The 22,658-nt window shown below is 39.4% G+C and overlaps 1 protein-coding gene across 1 annotated transcript in view; it reads left to right on the top strand.

The window, feature by feature from the left end:
* POU6F2 (POU class 6 homeobox 2) overlaps nt 1-11,917 on the top strand; it is a 64,783-nt gene extending 52,866 nt beyond the window's left edge. The window contains exons 6-7 of the mRNA XM_021386363.1: nt 7,847-8,015; nt 11,279-11,917. Of these exons, the coding sequence (XP_021242038.1) occupies nt 7,847-8,015; nt 11,279-11,675 (566 nt within the window). The 3' untranslated portion in view covers nt 11,676-11,917. The remainder of the gene's footprint in view (nt 1-7,846; nt 8,016-11,278) is intronic.

Below are 22,658 nucleotides of genomic sequence, written 5' to 3' on the forward strand. Positions count from 1 at the left end.
TCACTTGATATTTGGAGGGCAGCCCCTCGTGCTTTTGGTTAAGCTGCTTATTCATTACTGCTTGTTTGCTTAGTTTTACAAACCCTAACAGTGCACAAATCTAGAGCAAGAGACCTTTCTTGGCAGGAAAAGCTTATGCAGTTTAAGCAACTAAGAACTGTAAGATGTGGGAGAGAAAAGAATTCTGTGAACAAATACCTTTAGTTTCATTGTTAGGATTGTAACAGCTGACCTCCTGACCAGCCCCTTCTTCCAGATCACACATTTCAGAGTCTTTGCAATTACCTGATTAGCTTTGGTCTTTATATATAGAAGTATGAATAAGAAGCACTAACAATTTTTGGCACATCTGCAAAAATCTAATGGTATTGGATGACCTCATTGAAAGATAACTACATGTGCATATTTCAAGTAAACAAATAGTGTAACACATCATATTGGTAATGTTAAATATATGACTGAGGAGGGCTTGGAAAATGTTTCAAAAATCTTGGTTGGATTACTTCAGAGATTGTTTGTATGGGGAAGTTATTAGCAGAGCAGAGCTATAGTGGTAAAATAATGCTTCTATAATTCCCAGTGTGAATACTTCTATTCTGGAACAAATGCACCTACATGGGTAGCTGTAAGTACATAAAATGTATAGATATAGATATAATTATGCTGAAATAAATACACTGCTGTTGTTCTATCAGTAAATTTGCAAGCTTGTGGAAAGAAGGCAAATAAGAAGCTTCACCTTAAAAATACATAAGGTTATACCCTATCTATGTGGGAAAATTGACTAAAATAGCTAGTGTAGAATAAGTTATTTTTCAATGGCTGATCTAGAATAGTTTCCCTTGTAGACACTCCTGTAAAAAAAAAAAAACTAACTATTGAGGGTACTCTAACCCACAGTAGATGTTCCAGTGAATTTCCCCATGTGGATAAGCACCCTACACAGTAAAAATAACGTGGAAGAGGCCCTTTTAAGTTCATAACATGAATCACTCAAATGTTAGAAAAAGAGTAATTTGTGCAACTGTCTCTATCTCCTCTTAGAACATGTATTTTATAATAACCAAGAATGTTGTGATTAACATCACAGAATCACTTTTTTCTCATCCTTCACTCCATGCATTTCCAATAGAATTTTTCAGAGGATGAATCCCATAGTAAGGAAAGCTGTTGTCCCACCATTTATTCCCTACCTGGTTCACTAAACTGTTCCCCAGTTTGTGTAACATTTGAGGTAGGGACTTGAAGGGAGAAGGGTAGTCTTGCTTCTGGCAGCAGAGGGCTGAATAGCTGCAGCTCTGTATGCCACATAATTATGGTGCAATTGCAGGCAAGTCACTTACAGCAGATTTTTCACAAGTGCTCCCTCAATTTGCAGCTTGAGACTCCTGACTTTAATTTACAGAAGAACCTGGTACTCACAATTCAAAGTGCACTTCCGCTGTGGAACTGTGTACAGCACCATTTGAAGTCACGGTCTAAAAATTCATCTTCTGCTTGACCTTGACAGGGTAGCCAAAAATGCCTTTTGCCGTGATATCTGTCCGCTTGTTTGTGAATGAGGAGAAGACCCTCATCTTATAGAAACACAAGGAAATAAATTAAGATTTCAAAAAATAGAGAAGCTCAAGAGGAAACGAATAACTATGTCTTTGGTGAAGAGCTTTAGCAGAGGTCTAGGGCCACACACTGAACAAGTAAAAAGACAATACTTCAATCACTTTCTCTGTAATGAAGTACATTCATCTTGTGCACTGGACAAGGCGGGAGTCTGTGGAAAAAAACTGGTCCGGTACTCAGACAATGACTGTGGGCTACTGTTGTCCTACTGTTTTGTAACTTTTTTCAGTGTTTATTTATACAACTCTAAGGACATTGTTTTAGCTTCATTTTTTACTTGGATATATTTCAAGGCTTTTACAAAAGCAGAATAGTATCATTAGTCAGTTGTTAGGTGAGATTATATTTCTACCTGGAAATATGAGATCTTCTGTCAGTTGAATGGATGAAGAAGCTGAGAGGTTGTGTTATCATCTTATTTATCCTACTCTAAAAGGGAATGAGTCATGTGCTGTGCACATGAGCTGAGGACAGAGGCATACAAGGCATAGGAATATCAGTTTGGTTGAATGGGGAAGATGCTTTAATGAGTATAGGCCTTTTTCACTCGTTCCTCTCAAACTTGATTCCCATAGTGCTTGTTCTGTTCCACTCTCATTACCTTCTCACATTGTTCTCCTCATGATCTGCGTTCCCTGGACCTCAGTACTTCTTTTCCTCTTTTCTTCTGCCTTCTCCTTTCTGTTCTTTCCACATCATCCATCAATCCTCAATTCCTCTTCTCATTTCAGTCCTCTTCCAGCTCCCATTTAGTCCCTGTCCCTAGATCATTTCTGCATCATTTCTACCAGGTAATCACTGCAATCTTCTGCCTTGCTTTATCACTAGTGCTTCCTCTTTTCTCCCCTGAATTCTTTCCTCTGCCCAAGTGAGTCCTACTCTCTTCTCTGCACAGTCAGGCTATCCCTCCTTCAGATCCAAATTCAAATCTCTGCCCCTTAGTAGTCTTCATCTTTTTCTCTTCCATTTCTTTTACTCCAGATTCAAGGTTAATTATTGCCCCCTTTGCATCTAAATCTACTCCAGCCCTCCCTGGAAACTGTTGGAAGACTGTGGAAAATGATCACCAGGAAAAAAGGCAATTTGGTCTCCTCATCCTTACTGCCATCCTGGCCTAAGGCAGGCCAAAGCCACAACCGTAGCAAGAGGGGTTCTTCTCCATATCCTGTAGTCCTAGGCTCAGTACAGAGAAAACCTCGAAGAAGATACTACACAGAGGTCTAACACATCTCTACTGAGGAAAAAGGAATTTTAGAGGCTCACCTGGCTGGACTTGTTTGAGACAGATTTTCACTTGGGATGGCAAGAACTCTATTACTAACTTAAAAGTTATCTTCCTGACAACTATTAAGGTCGTGCATCAAGAACTGAAGGTTATAAAACAACTGAAATTGTTACATTTTTTTTTTATCCTAGGTAAAACAGCATGTTTTATTAACCTAATTCTCAGAAATGGCTGAGCTGAAATTTGTCTTATATTGCCAATGCCAGGTGAACTTGGCCATGGTCAATACCCTGCCAGTGAGAATGAATGGCACTGAGAAGATATTTGGAGTGCTTCTTCCTAGCTCAAACCTCAAGAACAATTCAGTTAAATCAATGAGTGGAAAACTTGGGGTAAATAATATACATTTCATACATTTAGACTGAGGAACGAGACTTGGATCTTAAGAGCATTCCAGAGGGAGAGGGCATTTACAGGGATTCCCTGTAAAAAAGTGTGGCAATAATTACACAGGAATAAGAAATTCTGGAGCTGATCTTTTAAATTTATTTTTCAGGCTTCAGTCAGTCCCAAGACCAACAGAGCACATAAATGTGAGGGAAATATCAACACATTTCTGCCATTTTTGCATTGAGTTCTCACATGGCCGGAAACCATGGAGTGATACTTGATAGTTATCTAGCATATTCTACATAGCATCCAGCAAACCACAAACTGGAGTTAATAGTGTTTGCATAAGCCTGCTACTACCTGAGTAGTTAAATAATTGCTTGAAGCAGGATTGTGCACACTTACTAATAGAGAGTAACTTTACAAGAGGTCATGCCACATCACTGAAATTACTAAAACACCACGAGAAACAGGTCAGGATTGGGCTTTAATAACTTTACTGTTCCATGCTCTTTCTTTTTATTCATTTCACTTTTCACTGTGATCGTATTTTCTATATGACTTTGCATTTTTTCTTTAACAGATTTTCTAATTTAAAAAAAATTCTTCATCTCTTACTACTTCTCTTCATTCATTTTATAATTTATTCCTCCTGTGATGCCCTGTATTTTTTTTTATTTATCCTTCTATTTTCTTCTTTTTTTAAATTTCTTGACTTTTTTTTTCTTGACTTGTTTCATGCTTCTTAGGTTTTCCCTTTTGTCTCATCCTCACCCCATCATCCTTCACCATTAACCAGTGCTAGTTCTTCTTAATACATATAATTATGATTGTTTCCAGAGAAAGGACATTTTAAATGATGGTCTATCTAACTAAGGGCTGCAAGATTCATCTCCACTCTTCATGTCCCTTTTGTGTGATTTTTTCATATTGCCTTATCCTGTCTCTGTTCTCTTCTGTTTTCTCTTCATTTAATTCTATATTGCCATTCCTTATTTTTTATGATATTTGATTTTCCTGTCCTCAGTTGTATCCCTCTTCTCATTTTTTCCTTTTCTACCATAGATTTTTTTTGTGGAAATTGCTCTTTTCCCCTCATATTCTGAGACTTGTGTCTCAGTAAAGTTCCTTTCTTCTTTCCAAATTCATTCTACTGTACTGTTTCTATAAAATTAGAATGCCTCTCACATACAAATTATTCTTCTCTTTCCCCTGAGCTCCACTACATTTCCCATTAACAGTGTTTTGTCCTGCCTCTATCATCCAAATCATATTTTGTTGGCTTTTCTCTGCCAGCTTTTTCTCCTCCTATCTGACTGGGGAAACCAACTCCTGTAATCCCTCCCGCAGTAGAACTCTGCACAACAGAAATTTGCTTTCTCCTTTGGAGTGCAACTCTTTCCTATCACCATTAAAATCACAAAGAATTTGTGATCACCAGAAACTCGTGGAATGTTCACAGAAGGATTCAGAAGTGGAAGGGGAGTAGTATTCCCTTCAGCAGTTAAGAAGTTTTTAGTACAGGAGAGCCTGTGGATTCGTTTCTTCTACTCTGCTCATCCACTTTCACTATCCACCAAGACATTTGGTGGAATCTTAGTTGAATTTCTTTTTGTTCTTTTGCTCTCTGTATGTTTCATATAGTAGTCCCAGACAACTTTCACCTTTTTCAAGGGCCTATTAGTTTCACAAACACAACAATCATAGAGTAAGAAGCCATAATATACATTGGGAATCTTCACTATAAATATTGTTACTGTAGATCCTAACCACTTAGTGAGATTGGTATTCTTTATTTTCTTTATACTTTTTTTTGGCACTGTGCAGTCTTCTGTAAGAAATCCACTTAATTTAAAAAGTACCAGTTTATTTACAGTCTTCAATCAACTACTCTTCCTAAAATGTGAAGTAAACTCTACACTTAACTGTTCTGAGAGATCAAAATTTATTGAAACCAAGTCCATTATTTATTTGTGTATATTTTTGCATATGGATATACTAGTCCACAGAGTCCAAGATTATGTATTGATGGCATTTTAATGACAACAGAATAAAACAGATAGATGCTGTTACGTGATGATATCAGTAGAGAGGGCTTCATAGTACTACTTGAGTAGTATGGAGCTGATAGAAATCAAGGGACTATTTCTATGGTTTTCAAATGGCTTTGAATCACACCTGAAGTAGAAGTGTTTCTGATTTGATACAAACACTTGTTTTCCCTAGAGCGCAGGGATAAAAGGCTTCGGTGTTTTTGTCCACCTCTGTTAGCATTTTCCTCCTCCCAAAGATACTATGTAAGAATGAAGCCTTTTTCTCAACACCGTATATAAGAATGTACTTCCGTATTCCTGAAGTACATCAGAGGTTTGGTTTTTTTATCATGTTAAGGAGCGCTCTGTCCAGTTGTTCTCTTGTCCAATACCCCTGTGCAGGAAAGGACTTTCCATGATACTGAGTGTTACAACAATGTCGTACCAGAAGAATTCAGCAGAACTTGGCAGAACTTCTGTATAAACATAAGCAAGCCTAGAACCCCTTAGCTTTATTACCTCCCTCTATATTCCTAGCAGGAGTCTGGGGGACAGGAGTGTTACAGGTGACAGTAGCAACAGAGTTTGCTGACTTGAACATTCTCTGGGAACATCTGAATTGTGCTTTGTAACATCTCTGATAGCCTTAGTCAGAGGCCTTAAAATGGAGAAAAGAGGTGAGAAAACTCACCATCTTAGTGCCCTTTACTAAAGTGAATCTGAGGTCATTATCATTTATGAGATTTTGTATATTTATCTGTTGCTATTCAGCGAACCAAAGGGCTGATAGGCAACCAGCTCCACTCTGTGCTTATGAAAATCACAACTGGTATGCTAGGTAGACTGTGTATAGGATAAGTAGGAACATTTCACATCCACAAAGGCAATTACTTTAAAAACCTGAGTAGCCCCTTCCTTAGCCTCCCACTATTTATACATAAATAATATGTTTCTGAACTTTACAATTTGGGTGCACCGATGTATATACAGGTGAGCTCAAGCACCACACTGACAGGAGGAGTGTTGAGCGTTGCCAACACGAGGTTCAGCCTATATGTTTGTTCACCTCTATTCATAGTTCATGTGGCCTCTAACTGCGCATATGAGTATTCTAAAATCCTATTGCTACACATGCTTTTTTTACTCAGGCTTTGAATCAATATAGGGTAAATTTGTATACTCTTCCCTCTGTCTCTATTGTTGGACTAAACTATTTTTTATAGGACATTTCCACCATAAGGGAATTTTACATCAGGTTTATAAACCACCGAAAATAAAATCTTTGTTACTGTAATGCTGACATGCCCTTAGCTATAGCAGCACTAACAGGAGCCAGGGTAATATAGGGTTCAGAATAGTAATGTAGGCTAGCACTGTCCTTGGACAACTGCTTGTATTTACAGAAATTGATGGGTTATTGTGCTGCAAAATTTTAACCTAAGAAGTCTGAGGAATGAAGTGGAGAACAATAGAGATGTCTCGCTGGGAGAATGGCTTCACTACACGCAGTACTGCACAACACTTTGAAATTTTCCACCATGCAAGTCCCATGCTGTCTCTGGCTTGGCAAACGCTTTCATTTAGCCAGGGATCAGTAGCTTGGGGGGGAAAAAGTTGCATTCTCCAGCTGTTGTGTCATCTCCCTTGATAAGTCCTAAATTGGCTGAGTTATCCAGCACCAAAGGAGCTTTTCTGCGGTAGACATGCTTTATTATGTGCCCTTTCAGGGACAAAGGCTTCTGTGTCAGTAAAACCACTATGGAGAGGAAGGACAGATTTACTCTCACAGCATCATAAGCATTATCTTCTGAGGGGCTAATGTAAAAGTAAAAAATTGTGCAGCATTACCATCCAAAGCCTAATGGCTGATGTTGCAAATACTGCTCCTTGATTATCATCCTGATGGGAGGCAGAAGGAAAAGCCTGAAAGGCTGCTTTTCACAAGGGCATATTTTAAAAGATGATTTGTAAATGAGGAAGGGTGTTTTTTTGTTTGCGCTTGTTCTTTTGATGGGTTAGTTTGGATGTTTGACTGGTGGTTTGGGCTGAGTATTGCAGAAGAGGGAAGGAAGGTTTGTAAATCTCCTTATTTAACAGTAATTTTAGATGAAATGTGAAGTCTTGCTTTCAGATTAAAAACCCAAGCAGTTTGTGCCTGTGTTTTGCACTCCCCACAAACTGCAAATAAATACATCGACAGAAGCCTGTCTTGTGCATGCAGTGAGAAGGGTGAGCAGGGAACATGACTTGTGAGAAGTGGGAGGAGATATGAGGCCCAGATGGCAATGAGGAGCCCAGCCAACCCCTCATGCTGAGGAGAGCTTGCCCATTTTTCAGGAGTTCAGCGATGATGTCTTTGAACATCTTTCACCACCACCTGGAAGCACTGCTGCCTTGTTAGATTTTAGCAAGCTGAACATCCTTTGTAACACACGTGACAAAGCAAGCCTGCTTCCGCTTGTGGGAGTAAGAGAGAAGCATTAAAAAATAAATTAACATGGCAGGGAAGCATGGTGTAAGCATAGCCCACTCATATGTGATGTGAAGAACTGACACACTTCAAAAAATATTTCAACAGATCCTCAAACAGCCACTGGAGAAGTGGATGGGGTGAATCTGGAAGAAATCCGAGAATTTGCCAAAGCTTTTAAAATCCGGCGCCTGTCCCTTGGCCTGACCCAGACTCAAGTTGGCCAAGCCCTAAGCGCCACCGAAGGCCCAGCCTATAGCCAGTCTGCCATCTGCAGGTAACAAGTTACATCATAAACTCTCCTCTCCTCTCTTTGTTCTTCAGAATTATTCAGTTTATTTTGAGGAGCATGCTCAGGTTGGAGTCATATTTCTTTAGCATGTGCTATTTTTTCTGGGATTTCAACTCACCGATGATGTTGGTATCTTGGCAGATAAGATGTTCTTCTTGTGTAGCCCTCAAGTAACTTTAGTCTTTTTTTTCCCTTCTACTTTTTTTCTCCTTCTACTTTTTAAACAAGTGAGAAACAATGTTCCTAGGATAGAGACTTAATTCAGTAGACAAGCTGGAGACCCTGCTGGTGCTAGATAAGCACCAGCCGACCCTCTTCATACTGTGCCATTTTCTACAGGTAGGGTTACTGAACAAATATTTCATGGCTGCATCCCTGCTAAGTTAAAACCTGTCTTACTGTGGTTAGCACTTCACATATAGGATGTTAATGATGATTTACATAGGCAACACAGAAGGGAAAAAATTATCCTACCTGCTTTCTTGTAGATCAGCAGTTATTCATCTTTTATCACCTGAATATATATTAATAAATTAATTAATTAATTGAAAAATAACAGACAACCCACATATGCAAAGTGGAACTAGAAATGTGTCCTAATCATAAGAAATGGTAATACAGTCTTGACAGAGTTAGTTAGAAGCAAACACCGTATATGCATGTATGTGTGTTACAGTAATCCCATGTTTATGCATGAGATAACAAACACACTTAGGTAACAGCTTTTTCCTCTTGGGCAATGCCTTATAGTCCTACTCTATCAGTGAAAGCCAAGAAACCAACTCTGAGCTCATTTAAGTGGATTTTGTTCTTGGTGATCCATGAAATGCTCTGTCTTTTTATCTGCTCTTTATACTTTTAATGTATTCCCCATAGAACGGAAGTGTACTTTTCCTGCAGTTTAAGACTAAGGTTATAAATAACATCAGTATGGGGTAGTGAGCTTGCAGCTCACATTTTGCTCAATGATTTTCCATAAAACCCATTGATTGTTGTTAAATACAAAAAGCTCCATAGGATCCTCTCACTTCTATGGCCTCCCCTACTGTTTTTTCTTATAAGATACCTCCCTGTAGAAAATAACCTTTATTCAGTCTATACAAGGATACTACTGCTGGGAAATTTGTTTCAAGACTTGTATATCGTTATTCCAAACAACATGTTCTGCAGTATCAACACTAACAAGCAAAGCCGATGATACGAATGCTATTGCTCCCTGTTGCTAAAGATTTTTTTTTCTTCCATATGGTCCGTTGGTAAAGAATGCCTAAAACAGATGGAGTTTTTAACAATTGCCAATTTGATATAGCCTTAAGATGCTTTTTAACATACAATACCTGTAAGTGATAAATTGCAGTTCCCTTTGCTTATGGCTAATTTGCTGTGTCCTAATTTCATCAATCTATGTCACGCCTGAGAAAACCAGTGGGGATTATTTGAATTTTACTAAAAGAAAGGGTTCTTCACTAATGTATTGTCATGAAAACCCAGATAAAGAGGAAGGTGGAGCGCAGACACAGCTAAGTAAAGCCCAGAAATATGGAAGCCTTTGACAGAGGGCAAATTTTGCCACCTTAGTGGGGCAAGTGGCTCAGAACAATATGACTGGATGCAGATGTTTGTCCTGGATACTTGCAAAGTTATAGTGGTTTTTCCTTCCTTTGACCCCCAAAGATGGATATCATTTTGGGGTGTAATAATCTGCTATGACTATGCATTTCTTGTTAGACACCAAGTTATTATGTTCCAATAGCAGTCTGCTGCTCCTCAGAAATTTAAGTTTTAACATTTCTTTTAGTGTTAACAAAGGAGACTCAATGGAAGGAGCAGCAATGTAATCAAGCTGAATGACCAAGTTGACCAAAATATCACTGGGTGCTAAGGATGGACACCTTGCAGGATGCCAGGCGTGTTACTATTTGAAATCATTTCTTATCTCTTTCTTTCTTTGTGAGAAATGCTTTGTTTATTGATGAAGTATTTCCTGCAGATATAGTCTCTAAAAGCTGCTAACTCCAGTCATTGAGTTGCTTTGCACCTAGGTATTGACTCAGCTGGTCTCATCTCCCAAGCACAGTGTGATCAGCAGTGGCAGAGGTGCTTGAGTACTGGGAGGGCTGGAGAGGGCAGCAGCACCGGGCGATAACTGTCTGCAACATTAGATACTTCAGCCTATGGGGTGGACATAGGTGAAGTAGAGAAATACAAATGGGTGACATCAGAGGAACTGGGCTAAGATTTTTTTAATGCATAGAAAGAGAGTATTAACCTGATAAATGGAAGAAACAAATACTTATGCGGTGTGAAGAATGAACTCAGCTCTTCTGCTTGTTTATGAAAAGATGAAAGCTTTGTGTAGCTGCTTTTCCAGATGTCTTATAATACTTGTAAAATCTGGTTTGGCAAAAGACTTTTGATGGCAAAATGATATATAGAAGACCTCATTTACAGGAAATGATATCATTCTGGTACAGGTTGCAGAAATCCCACAATAAACCCAGCTTGGTGCCGCAGCATATTAGTAGACTATTATGCTGGGTTTCATCTTGAAAACATGAGTCTGTCTTTGCACGTTGTGGGGGTAGTCAAGATAATTGCAAAGCATCCAGCTGTTTCAGCCGAACACCACCAGAGCTATGAGAATCTGTTTCGGACCCAGAAAAGGGATATAGTGTTAACTTGCAAACAGAGAAAATTGCTGAAAAATGAAAGGAAAGGAAATGTGATATTCAGAGGCTAGTAGCTGCCACTGGTTTGTATTATTAAAGCTGTGGTATTTGGACTAGATGGGATGGGAGGGGAAACAAAGGGATTAATTGCAAAGAAGAGATGATAAAAAGCAATTGCCTTTGATGTCATTTCCTGTAATTAGACTTTTAACCTGAACGGTTTTGAAGATCATCAGAAATATGAAAATGGGAATCATAACCTGTATTATTCAGTGTGCTTAGAATTTTGTTGTAGTATTTGTTTTGTGATAGTTTAAATATCTAGCTGTATATGTATTTATAGATATAGATATCTGCTAGTTTTGGTAATCCATTGTAAATTATCTCTGCCAGTCAATTGGTTAGGCAGGCAGGAAGTCCCACCCTGGCAGAGCATCAGTGTAAGACTCTTCTTTCTCAATTTTCCCTCAGACACACCATCCTGAGAAGCCACTTTTTCCTACCACAGGAAGCCCAAGAGAACACTATAGCTAGCAGTCTGACAGCCAAACTGAACCCTGGCCTTTTGTATCCTGCCAGGTTTGAAAAGCTGGACATCACCCCTAAAAGTGCCCAGAAGATAAAGCCGGTGCTTGAGCGGTGGATGGCTGAGGCTGAGGCCCGCCATCGAGCAGGTATGCAGAACCTTACTGAGTTTATCGGAAGTGAACCATCCAAAAAGCGCAAGAGGCGTACCTCATTCACGCCACAAGCCCTTGAGATCTTGAATGCCCACTTTGAGAAGAACACGCACCCCTCTGGGCAGGAAATGACAGAGATTGCAGAGAAACTGAACTATGACCGGGAAGTAGTTAGAGTTTGGTTCTGCAATAAGAGGCAAGCACTGAAGAACACAATTAAACGTTTGAAACAGCATGAGCCTGCGACAACAGTTCCTATGGAGCCCTTAACAGACTCACTGGAAGAAAACTCCTAAAAGCAAAACAAAACAAAACCACATACAAAAAACCCTGCACCAACAGAAACCTAACCATTCGAACTCTGTGAAAATACCTGTTCATCACCCTTGTAAGTAAAAGACTGAGAAAACTACAAGAAGGACAGAACAGTTTATAAATGTCCGTGAGTTTTCCTATTTAAAAACAAAACAAAAAACTGCACAACACTTAGCGTGTGTGTCGTAGAATTAGTTCCCCAAAAAAGAAAAAGCCAGTTTGTTTTTTTTTAAATGGACTTAAAGTAAACCAAATAACTGCTGACTTTTTTCTGTATATTATGAAAATGTGAACACATTTTAAGGAAAAAAAAAAAAGAAAACACACAAAAAAAAAAAAAAGAAAAAAAAAAACTTTTATCTGTTTAAAAGAGAATACAAGCCTGCCACCTGGAGGAGAGATTGTAGCCTTTCAGGTATCAAGTGCTGATTCACTATGAAAACTATTAACCAAAGTCAGAAACATGGAATTGCAAACTAGATTGTTAGTCTACTCTTTTATGGGTGTAAATCTGTGTTATGAATTTTTACATTTGTATTTTGCAAAGAGGAAAACAACAGGATTAATTTCTCTCATCCATGGTCGCACCCCTGCAGGTGTGTACAAACAGGTGTCAAAGCCATTCCATCATAGTCATCTCCTTTTCTTTTGTTTGCTTTTAGTCAATGGTTATGCAATCTCCAAGTGTTTGGGTGCCAAAAATCATTTTTTTAATTGTGGTTTGCAGGGTTTGGTATTTGTCTTCTAAGGGTGTAAATCTCCGTTTGCATTTCCATTTTTGATTTTTTTTCTGACTCTTTTTGCTGCCTTCAGCTCATTCTCCACCCTTTCCCTATGCTCCCGTAGCCCAATGTTATTTGAAGATTTTTAGAAAGAGAAGTGCAACCTAAACACTTTCATACCAATATGCTGAAATGCAATAGAGAACAAAGGATTAGGATTGTGTCTGCTAAACTGTCAGCTTGTGCTGAACAGTGCATTCATTGTCAACTGCATAGCTTGGGATTTCTCAGTCCTTTAGCTATGAACCTTGAGAGGTTACCAAAACTCATTTGTAGTATGAACATAAACTCCACACTTGGCTCAGTACTGCATCTATATTGAGGTTCTGTTTAAGCAATTTCTCTCCAAAGTCTGCTAGCCAAAGAAATTCCTTGAGATTCTGATGGAAACAAACAGACATGCCAAGAAGTGATGAGGGTCTTCTGATCATTATGTTACTATGGACTGCCTCAGTGGTAGTGCTTCATTTCTTCTGCTTTTTTTTTTTTTTTTATCCTGATATAGGTGTTTGCCTGTTGACCTCTACAGTAGAAAGATGGGTTTCTGCTGTGATCACTGCCTAGATTAATCAATCAGGATATAGGAAAACCTATTGAATACCTTTTGGGAATAGTGAGATTGGTGACCTGCAATGTGTTTCAGATGAAGAGCTTTCCCTTTAAAGACAATTTGTTTCTATGACTTCCATTTTGATAGGTCAGGTGTCTGCTAAAACACTGTGGACACTGGACATAGGAGAATGCCAAGGCTCATGAGAGAAAGGTGTTGCAGGTTCTAGATGGGGTACATCCTGGTCCATGAAGGTCACCGTGATTTTCATCTTGTGCTGAATGCTGTTGCAGCCTGTGAGATTTAGCCCATTATTAGGATGGAAGCTATGTCTTGAGCAGAGCTTATGAAAATATAGCCTTTGGTGTTTGGACCTCAATGTAGAGGTGGTAGAGTAAAATTCTGCTGGTGTAACTCCTGCTTGCATTCAATTATTTCAGGGGTTGTTGTACTGGTCTTTTGCTAGCCTACCCAGGATGCTGAAGAAGGCTCCTGAAGTGCTGGACAAATAGCACATCTTGTACAGAATCATGTTTTGAAGAACTCAAGGCTATATCCAAAATACAGTGAAAGACTTCCATTGATTTAACTGAGCTTTGAATCTAGCCCTTGCTATTTTATTAATGGGATTTGCCATGTAACATGGGGTATTTGTTTCATTACTGGTGGAGTTTCAAAGCTTCTGAGACCATCATCTGTGCCAGAAACTGCATCTAAATGTGAGCACTCTCAAAGGTCAGGGTTGGAGAGCACTGAAGATTCAGTACTCCAGGCTGGGCTCACATCCAGTGAATACATCCTAGACTTCAAGCTTCAGTGGGGTATGTTTAAGGATATTTTCAGTATTGCTTTTATGGGAGGAGAGTGAGAATTGTTTTTGACTGTTTTCCAACTGTTGATATATAAGTACATCCTGGGGAAAAAAATAAAAAATAATAATAATTAAAAAAAACCCTCAGTAACTACAGGTAAAATGTGTGAGGGCAAAAAAGCCACTTTACCCAAGCTAAGTATGTGAAATAGAGAGCAAACCTCACAGCAACATCTGCCGCTCTGGAATATCTTTTTCACCCTCTATCTATGGACACCTATATCCATGGATATGTCTATGTTACCTATACCAAACAAGGCTAAACTTATGGCCACAATTCAATTTACATAATGATCAGGAGGCCACCCAGAAATCAGGAGGGAAAAACAGATAGTATTTGGAAGTGGACACCCTACCCACATCTCCTATACACTACTAATTGTCTGGTCATTGATGCCATGGATATTTTACTTGTTCATCCACCCTTGACAGCATATGCCCTCCCTTCACCCCAATCATCGACAGCCTGGGAACAAAACCATCAACAATTTGTTGCCCAAAAACAAAATTTCTGATTATCCCAGAGACTGCTCTAAATTTTGTGATGAAAAAAAATCTCCCAAGAAGAAAAGTTAACTAAACGGCATATGAAAGGTACTAAATGTTTAAAAATATGCTGGCAGTGGTTATATGAAGTCTTTTCTGTTCCAAAGTACATATCAGAGGGATATAACTAGGACAGTGAAAATGTGAAATAAATATAAATCGCCAGCTTGGAAGAAAAAATAATGTTCATCCCACAATCTTAAAATCATTCATGTGCAGAGATTTTTTTTACAGTTTTCTAATTTTATATTATGTTTTGTAAATTATTTATAAAGTGTTGTAATGCTTCTTATATTAATTTTTTTATAAACAAATTTTTGCTATGAGGCATAAATGGTGCCTGAACAGATTCTTAGGAAGATAAATTACGTGTGAGTCATACATCTTTCGAGGGCCATAAATATTTTGTTTTATTTTGTTACTGGCAACATTTCTGGTTTCCATTTGTAAACAATTTTCATCTATTGATTACATTTGAATACCTTTTAATTTTGCATGTGACTAAAAGATAGATTGCTACCAGCAAATGGAACAGAAGTCTCTTCAGTCATATGTGAAAGCTTAATGGTTTTACAATTTACTGATCATTGAATTTTTAAAAATATATATATAATTATTATTTGAATAATGAACAAAGGGTTCAATTACTCATCTGTTTCTGTCTTTTTGTGTTTTTTCACTAAAAAGCTGTTTTGGACAGTTGAAGAAATCCAATGCATTCAAATGGTTCCAGTTTCTTTATGTTATTAACAAAAAAAAAAAAAAAAGAAAGAAAAAAAGAAAAAAAAAAAGAAGAGAGAACAAGAACGCAAAAAGGAGCTAGGAAGGAACAAGTAGAGGCGTATCAAAGAACTCAAGCTATAACCAAAAAGAAATATGTAAAATGCCTTTGCTCGTCTTCTCAATGCTGGACCAAAGCTCAATGTATGTAGGTATATGCACATTGTATAGATATGGCTAAATGTTGCTGACAATCTCGCAATACTAAACTGTTACTATTTAAAAAAAAAAAAGAAATACAAAAATAAAACTGTTCATCAGTGTTTTACCTCAGCACTCTACTTGTACCCAGTTATTGACCAACATTCAAACAAGAAGATAAGAGAGGAAATTAATTTCCATGTCAATGTTTGACTGTAAAATCTGTTTGGATAACATTTTGTAATGAGCTTTTTGTCACGTGGTTTGCTTGTTTCCAACTTGAGATTATGTGGGCACATTTGTTTATTTATTGTTAAAAAGTGATATTATTATTATTATTACTATTATTATTATTATTATTATTTTTTGTCCTATGTGCTATAATCTACAGAATGGTCACCAGGGTCACTTATGAAGCACTGCAAAGAGATCTGTTTTTCCATGCATGGAGCATGCAGCGGAAAGATGGCAGTATGAAACGGACTGTGTTATGTTGCTAAAAAATACTAATTAATTCCAAAAGGAGTTGATGTGGTGGACTTGTGACCGAGAAACCAAACTGGATATTTAAAAGCTCCTTACTACTCTGACTTTGAAACCAAAGCTGATTTATCTTCACAGGTTGCTTAACATGGAAAAAAAATAAAAAAAACTGACAAAAACTGTACTTAATCTAGAGCAATATCTGTATGGTCAGTAAAGCTGCACTTTGTGTATTTCTTAACAGCTTCAGATCTGTCACTTTTAATTTGTACCATAAAAAATAAAGAATTGTTTGACATGAAAAATAAACTTTCACGTGTTTGTCTTAAATCTCATGTATTATTCGCATGATCAGAGTTCATGTAATTTCACATGAGTTCAATACAAAAATAGTTAAATGCTTGAAAAAAAAAAGAAGATAGAAAATCTGTTTGCACCACTGAGCATCACTCTGTCTGCAAAACTAAGACTGTTTATATGTCCAGAGTGGGCACCTACGCTGGTGATGTCTTCTTTTCTCTACAGATAAGCAGAGCAGAGAATCTACGAATGGAATACTGTGGGATCAGGCAGGTAAGTGTGCATTATCAACCAGGCCAAGAGCAGCAGAGCACAGATGGGCATGAAGTCCTCAGCCAGTGAATCTCCCAGTTCTTCTGTGGCTCCCATAGCAAAGCCAGGTAAGATATGGAAAGGGAATGCATTCGTAAGCTTCGTTCATCCTTTCAGATAAATTCTCCTGCACTTTTTGCAGAGCTCATAAAGTTTGTTTCACTTTTCTTTCAGTGGCTGTGATATTAGACAGTAGAATTACCTTTCATTCAAGCCATTTATTCCGAGTTGTATTGTATTCTGCCTAAATGTGTGATTCTGAAACATTAACAAGTTTTGAGAAATAAATTCACGTGCCTTATAAATTCATTTGAGGGCAAAAAAGAAGGCCTAGAGAAAAAAAATCGGACAATATTAGAACAATAAGAGAAGTGCTAAGGAGAATCTCCATCCTTCACTGGATGTGGTGGGGAATGTGACCACTGAGGATAAGGAAAAGGCTGAGGTTCTCAATGCCTTCTTTACATCTGTCTTTAAAAGTCAGACCAGTTATCCTTGCGGTACTCTACCTCCTGACCTGGAAGTCTCAGACAGGGAGCAGAATAACTCCCCTATGATTCAGATGGAAACTGTTAGAGACTTGCTACACCACCTGGACTATCATAAGTACATGAGGCCAGATAGGATCCACCTGAGGGTGCTGAGAGAGCTGGCAGAAGTGATTGCCAAGCTGCTTTCCACCATCTATCAGCATTCCTGGTCAATTAGAGAGATCTCAGAGGATTAGAGGCTTTCCAGTATGACTCCCATCTACAAGAAGGGTCATAAGGAGGACCCAGAGAACTACAGGCCTGTCAGCTGGACCTTGCTGCCAGGAAAGGTTATGGAACAGATTGTCTTGAGGGAGATCACACAGCGTGTGTAGATCAACCAAGGGATCAGGCCCAGCCAGCATGGGTTCATGAAAGACAGGTCCTGCTTGACCAACCTGATCTTCTTCTATGATTGAGTGACCCACCTAGTGGATGAGGGAGAGGCTGTTGACAAAGACAAAGCCTTTGGCATTGTCTCCTCCAGTATTCTCCTGGGGAAACTGACAGCCCATGCCTTGGACAGGTACATTCTTTGCTGGGTAAAGAACTGGCTGGAGGCCCAGGCCCACAGAGTGGTGGTGAACAGAATAAATCCAGCTGGTGACCGGTCACAAGTGATGCCCCCCAGGGGTCGGTACTGGGGCCTGTCTTGTTTAATATCTTTACTGATGACCTGGACAAAGGGATTAAGTACATCCTCAGTAAATTCACAGATAACACCAAGTAGGGAGGAAGTGTTGAGCTGCCTGAGGGTAGGAAGACCCTTCAGAGGGATCTGGACAGGCTGGATCGCTAGGCTGAGGCCAGTGGGATGAAGTTCAACAAGATCAAGTGCTGGGTCCTGCACTTTGGCCACAACAACCCCAGGCAACGTTACAGGCTTGGGGCAGAGCAGTTGAAAGACTGTGTGGAAGAAATGGACTTGGGGGTGTTGGTTGACACCAGCTAAACGTAAGCCAGCAGTATGCCCAGGTGGCCTAGAAGGCCAATGGCATCCTGGCTTGTATCAGAATAGTGTTGCCAGCAGGAGCTGGGAGGTAATCATGTTCCTGTGCTCAGCTCTGATGAGGCCTCACTTTGAGTACTGTTTTCAATTTTGGGCCCTTCACTGCAAAAAAGACATTAAGACCCCGGAGCGTGTCCATAGAAAAACAACAAAGCTGGTGAGAGGTTAGGAGCACAAGTCTTGTGAGGAACAGCTGAGGGGACTGGGATTGTTTAGTCTGGAAAAGAGGAGGCTAAGGGGAGAAATTGTGGTGAGGTCGGGTTCACCCTCTTCTCCCAGGTTACTAGTGATAGGATGAGAGGGAATGGCCTCAAGTTGTTCCAGAGAAGGTTCAAGTTGGATACTAGGAAAAATTCTTCCCTGCAAGGTTGGTCAGGTGCTGGAACAAGCTGCCCGGGGAGATCGTTGAGTCACCGTCCCTGGAGGTGTTAAAGAAACGTTTAGATGTTGTACTAAGGAACATGGCTTAGTGGGGAAATATTGGTGGTGGGTGGATGGTTGGACTAGATGATCTTGGAGATCTTTTCCAACACTGGTGATTCTATGATTCTGTGGTTCTATGAACATTTTGGTTGACACTAGGGAACAAAACTTTTGCAAAGCCTTTTCCATCTGATTTTGTTAAATATTGTTTTATACTTCCAATACCACTTGTTGAATAATCAAAAATGAAAACAAAATATTTATTTGCACGCAAAATACAGGGTACATCTGTGATATTTATTTATCTCTAATTTCTCTAGATGGGAATTTCTCTTTTCTGTTCATTTTCTTCTGCATTTTCAGGGATACATAAGAAAGATAAAGGAGAAGGGTAACTTTTTTGTAGATATGGTGATACAGGCTTCACAAGCAGGGCAAAAAATTATAGGGATATAGCCATTTGTTAGACCAGCTAGAATACGTGGAAAAAGTAGACAAGCTTTTAAGTACAGAAACCCTTCTTTGGTCTGACACAAAAGCAGCTGAATCCAAAGGTGAACAGAAATTGAGACCAAAGAGAAAGAAGGTCTTGTGGTACCATGATGATTTGAAGTCATATTTCAGACTCATCTGCTTACGTGGTGCAATGATATGAAGAATGACACTTTTTGGTTCTCTGCCAGCTACTAAAATGCGAAAAATGTACTGTTTAATTCAGCACTGATCAAGCAACAACCACCATAGATTAGAGCATTTTTCCTCACACCCAATTTAAAAATGCAGAGTTTTATCCTTGGCTGATATTGTAAGTATTTTAGGTGCCTCATAGGCACATGATTCTACTTATCATTACTTAAGTAACTTGAGTTGTTTTGCCGCAAGGAACTGTGACTTTGCAAGTTGAATCTTTTTTACATTGACCAATGAAAGCTCAAAATAAATCCTACTGTAAAACCAATGAAAGTTAACAGCAAGAACTCATCCTCTCCTTCCTGACTGCCTAAGAATAAAATTTCTAGAGCTTGTCTATAGCAGTACTTTAAAGCTCCCTAAGTGAAACATTAAGAAAAAGATCTTTAGAAGCACATTTTTTTCAGTGGCTTCTCTTTTGCATTTCTTGCAGAAGATAACATATTTGCAATATTCTTATCGTAGAATCATAAGTCCTATCTGAGCCCTGACCCTCCCTTAAGACAGTTGAGGTAGAAAGAAAGCTGGAACTAAGAGAACTATGCAGTGAAGATGTGTTTGTATGTAGCCTCCCCTGTGCAGCCACTTTATGACTGATCACAATCTAAATGTGAATCTGGGAGAAAAAGTTGCAGTATTAGCAGGGTTTTGGTACGTAAAGATTCTGTTCTGCTAACTGAAACTTCAATTAAACAAGCACTCAGGAAGCCAAACAGACTGATAAAGAGGGAAAGGTCTCTTGGGGTTTAGTTTTTAATCTGAGAATTCAGATTCAATATGAATTGCTCCCATATGAGATCCTGATGTTCTTGAAAATAATTGAGATTCGAGAGTAAGGGATTTTTTTTTCCTTCTCTCTCCCTGTGCTCTACAGACCTGGAGGTTTGGGTTGTTTGTTTTGCTATGTTTTGTTCTGTTTTGTTTTCTTTTTTTAATTGTTTAGAGTCTTTAACTCTTGCCTTTATGACACACTGTGGACAATAGTGGTCAGAACTGGACAGTCACCAGGTAGCTTGCCAACAGTGACCATGGTTTTTAACTTAGACTCAACTGCTCTGATTTCTTTTGAAATGCCAGTATCAGCCTTTACTAACCAACAAATGCAGTTGTAGGACAGGGCTTGTAGCAGCTCGTGTAGTACCCAGTCCTTCATCTTATTGTGCTCATGAGGACACTAAACTACTTCATAAAATCACAGAATCATAGAATATCCTGAAATGGAAGGGTCCCACAAGGATCATCAAGTCCAATTCCTGTCTCCACACAGGACCACACAAACTCTATGTCTGAGAGTATTGTCCAAACTCTCCTTGAACTCTGGTAGCTTGGGGCTGTGACCATTGCCGTGGGAAACCTGTTCCATGCCAAACACCCTGTCAGTGAAGAATCTTTTCCTAACACCCAGCCTGACCCTCCCCTGACACAACTCCATGCCATTCCCTCAGGTACTGACACTGTCACCAGAGAGCAAAGATACCTGCTGCCCCTCCACTCCCATCATGAGGAACTGTAGGTCGGCCTCCTCTTCTCTGGACTGAACAAACAGGGGGACCTTGGCCACTTTTCATGCACCTTGTCCTCCAGACCCTTCCCCATTTTTGTAGCCCTCTGCTGGATGCTCTTTCATAGTTTAATGTCCTTCTTAGATTGTGGTGCCCAAACTGCACACAGTGCTCGAGGTGAGACCACACAGCACAGAGCAGAGGGAGACAACCCCTTCTCTCACCTGGCTTGCAGAATGGGTCTGATGCACCACTCCTAGGTACAGTTGGACCTGCTGGCTGCCAGGGCACACTGCTGACTCAGATTCAACTTGATGCCAACCAGAACCCCCAGATTCCTTTCCACGGGGCAGCTCTCCTGTCTCTCAACCCCCAGTTTCTACTTATATAATCACAAGACCAGTGGTCTCCTATCTGAACAGCAGCTGACTTCTCAGGCCAAAAGCCCTACGTGCAATCGCATGCACAGCGTGGTTATGACTTGATTCAGGCCACATGCCCATGCATACCCATACACAGGTTCAAGGAGCAGCTAAAAATGGCTTTTGCAGTACAATAGTTCTAAGGACTACGTGGGTGGGGCATTCCTAAAAGAACATGAGGTTCTGCTTCTGTGGAGCAGCAGCTTCAAAATGTGGAATGGCTTCTACCATGACCACCATCCACCAGGTCTGGTCTTGCTTTTTTCTGTTCAGACACCACATTATGATGGCGTTCAGCTAATGAGCTCCTAGATTTCAATTAACGAAAACTCCACACCCCATCCAGCTTATCATCAACAGGAGCGTCTCCCACCTCATATGTTCTCTCTCAGTGATGGTCCCTGAAATTATCTCAAGATGCTAAAGGTCTTAAAGGACAGTGAATAAGATGGCGACCCTGCAGGAACCTTAACTGTGTGGTAATTTGCAATTACATTGATATCCTGAGGGAGCTGGGACTGCACCCATGGAAGTCTCCAACTTCAGTGTGTAACTTCTTCATTCCTGCCCTTGTTTTAAGTTCGTTGAAGAACTTCTGCTGACATTCAATCATTTCTGCTACTGTTTAATGCTGTTGACTTTAAAAATCCTGTGTTCACTTGCACTGTTTATACCATTTTTTTACTGTATACATACAGATTTTTCTTTTCACTATCAACTGTTATGAAAAGAAGGCAAAGGTATGAAAACTCTAATTTCTCAAAGAAGGTACTCAAGTTTTTTTTCGACCATCTTGCTCTGTCCTTCTTACATTTTCAGTGTAATTGTATCTTCTTAAACAAGGAAGAACGAAACTATCCTCAAAGTGACCCCTGAAACTCATCCAAATGACATTATCTGAAGAAAAGAGGTTATATCTTGAATACTAACAGATATTTTCAGTTACTAGCTGTGGAAACACATGGGACTGATCTTGCAAGTGCATAATGTAAGTAACATTATTAGCCCAACTAGTGTTATTGATGTTTTGATACATTGATATTTTCATAGATACATTTAGTGACATGTGAAAGTCTTCACAGATTGGACCCACCCTAGGCATTTGTGAATCAATAATCATATTTATCACTTTTTCTACTGATCTCATGCATCTGTAAATCCCAATATGTTCTTTGTTGTTTTTGAAACACAACTCAGAGGGGACTGCACTTCTACTCTGCTCTGGTAAGACCTCTCCTGGGGTACTGCATCCAGATGTGGAGTCCTCAGTACAGGAGAGATGTGGACCTTTTAGAGAGTATGCAGAGGAGTGCTAAAAAAAAAATGATCCAAGGATGGAACACCTCCCCTATGAGGACAGACTAGAGAGCTGGGATTGTTCACCATGGAGAAGAGAAAGCTCCATGGAGACCTGATAGTGGCCTCTAAAGGAGGTCTATAAGAAAGAAGGGGACAGACTGTTTAGCAGGGTCTGTTGTGGTAGGACAAGGGGAAGTGGTTTCAAATGAAAAGAGGGGAGATATAGATTGGACATAAGGAAGAAGTTTTTTTACAGTAAGGGTAGTGAGGCATTGGAACAGTTTGTCCAGAGAGTTGGTGGATGCCTTGTCCCTGGAGACATTC

Source organism: Numida meleagris, chromosome 2 (assembly GCF_002078875.1).
Source record: "Numida meleagris isolate 19003 breed g44 Domestic line chromosome 2, NumMel1.0, whole genome shotgun sequence".
Lineage (NCBI taxonomy): Eukaryota > Metazoa > Chordata > Aves > Galliformes > Numididae > Numida > Numida meleagris.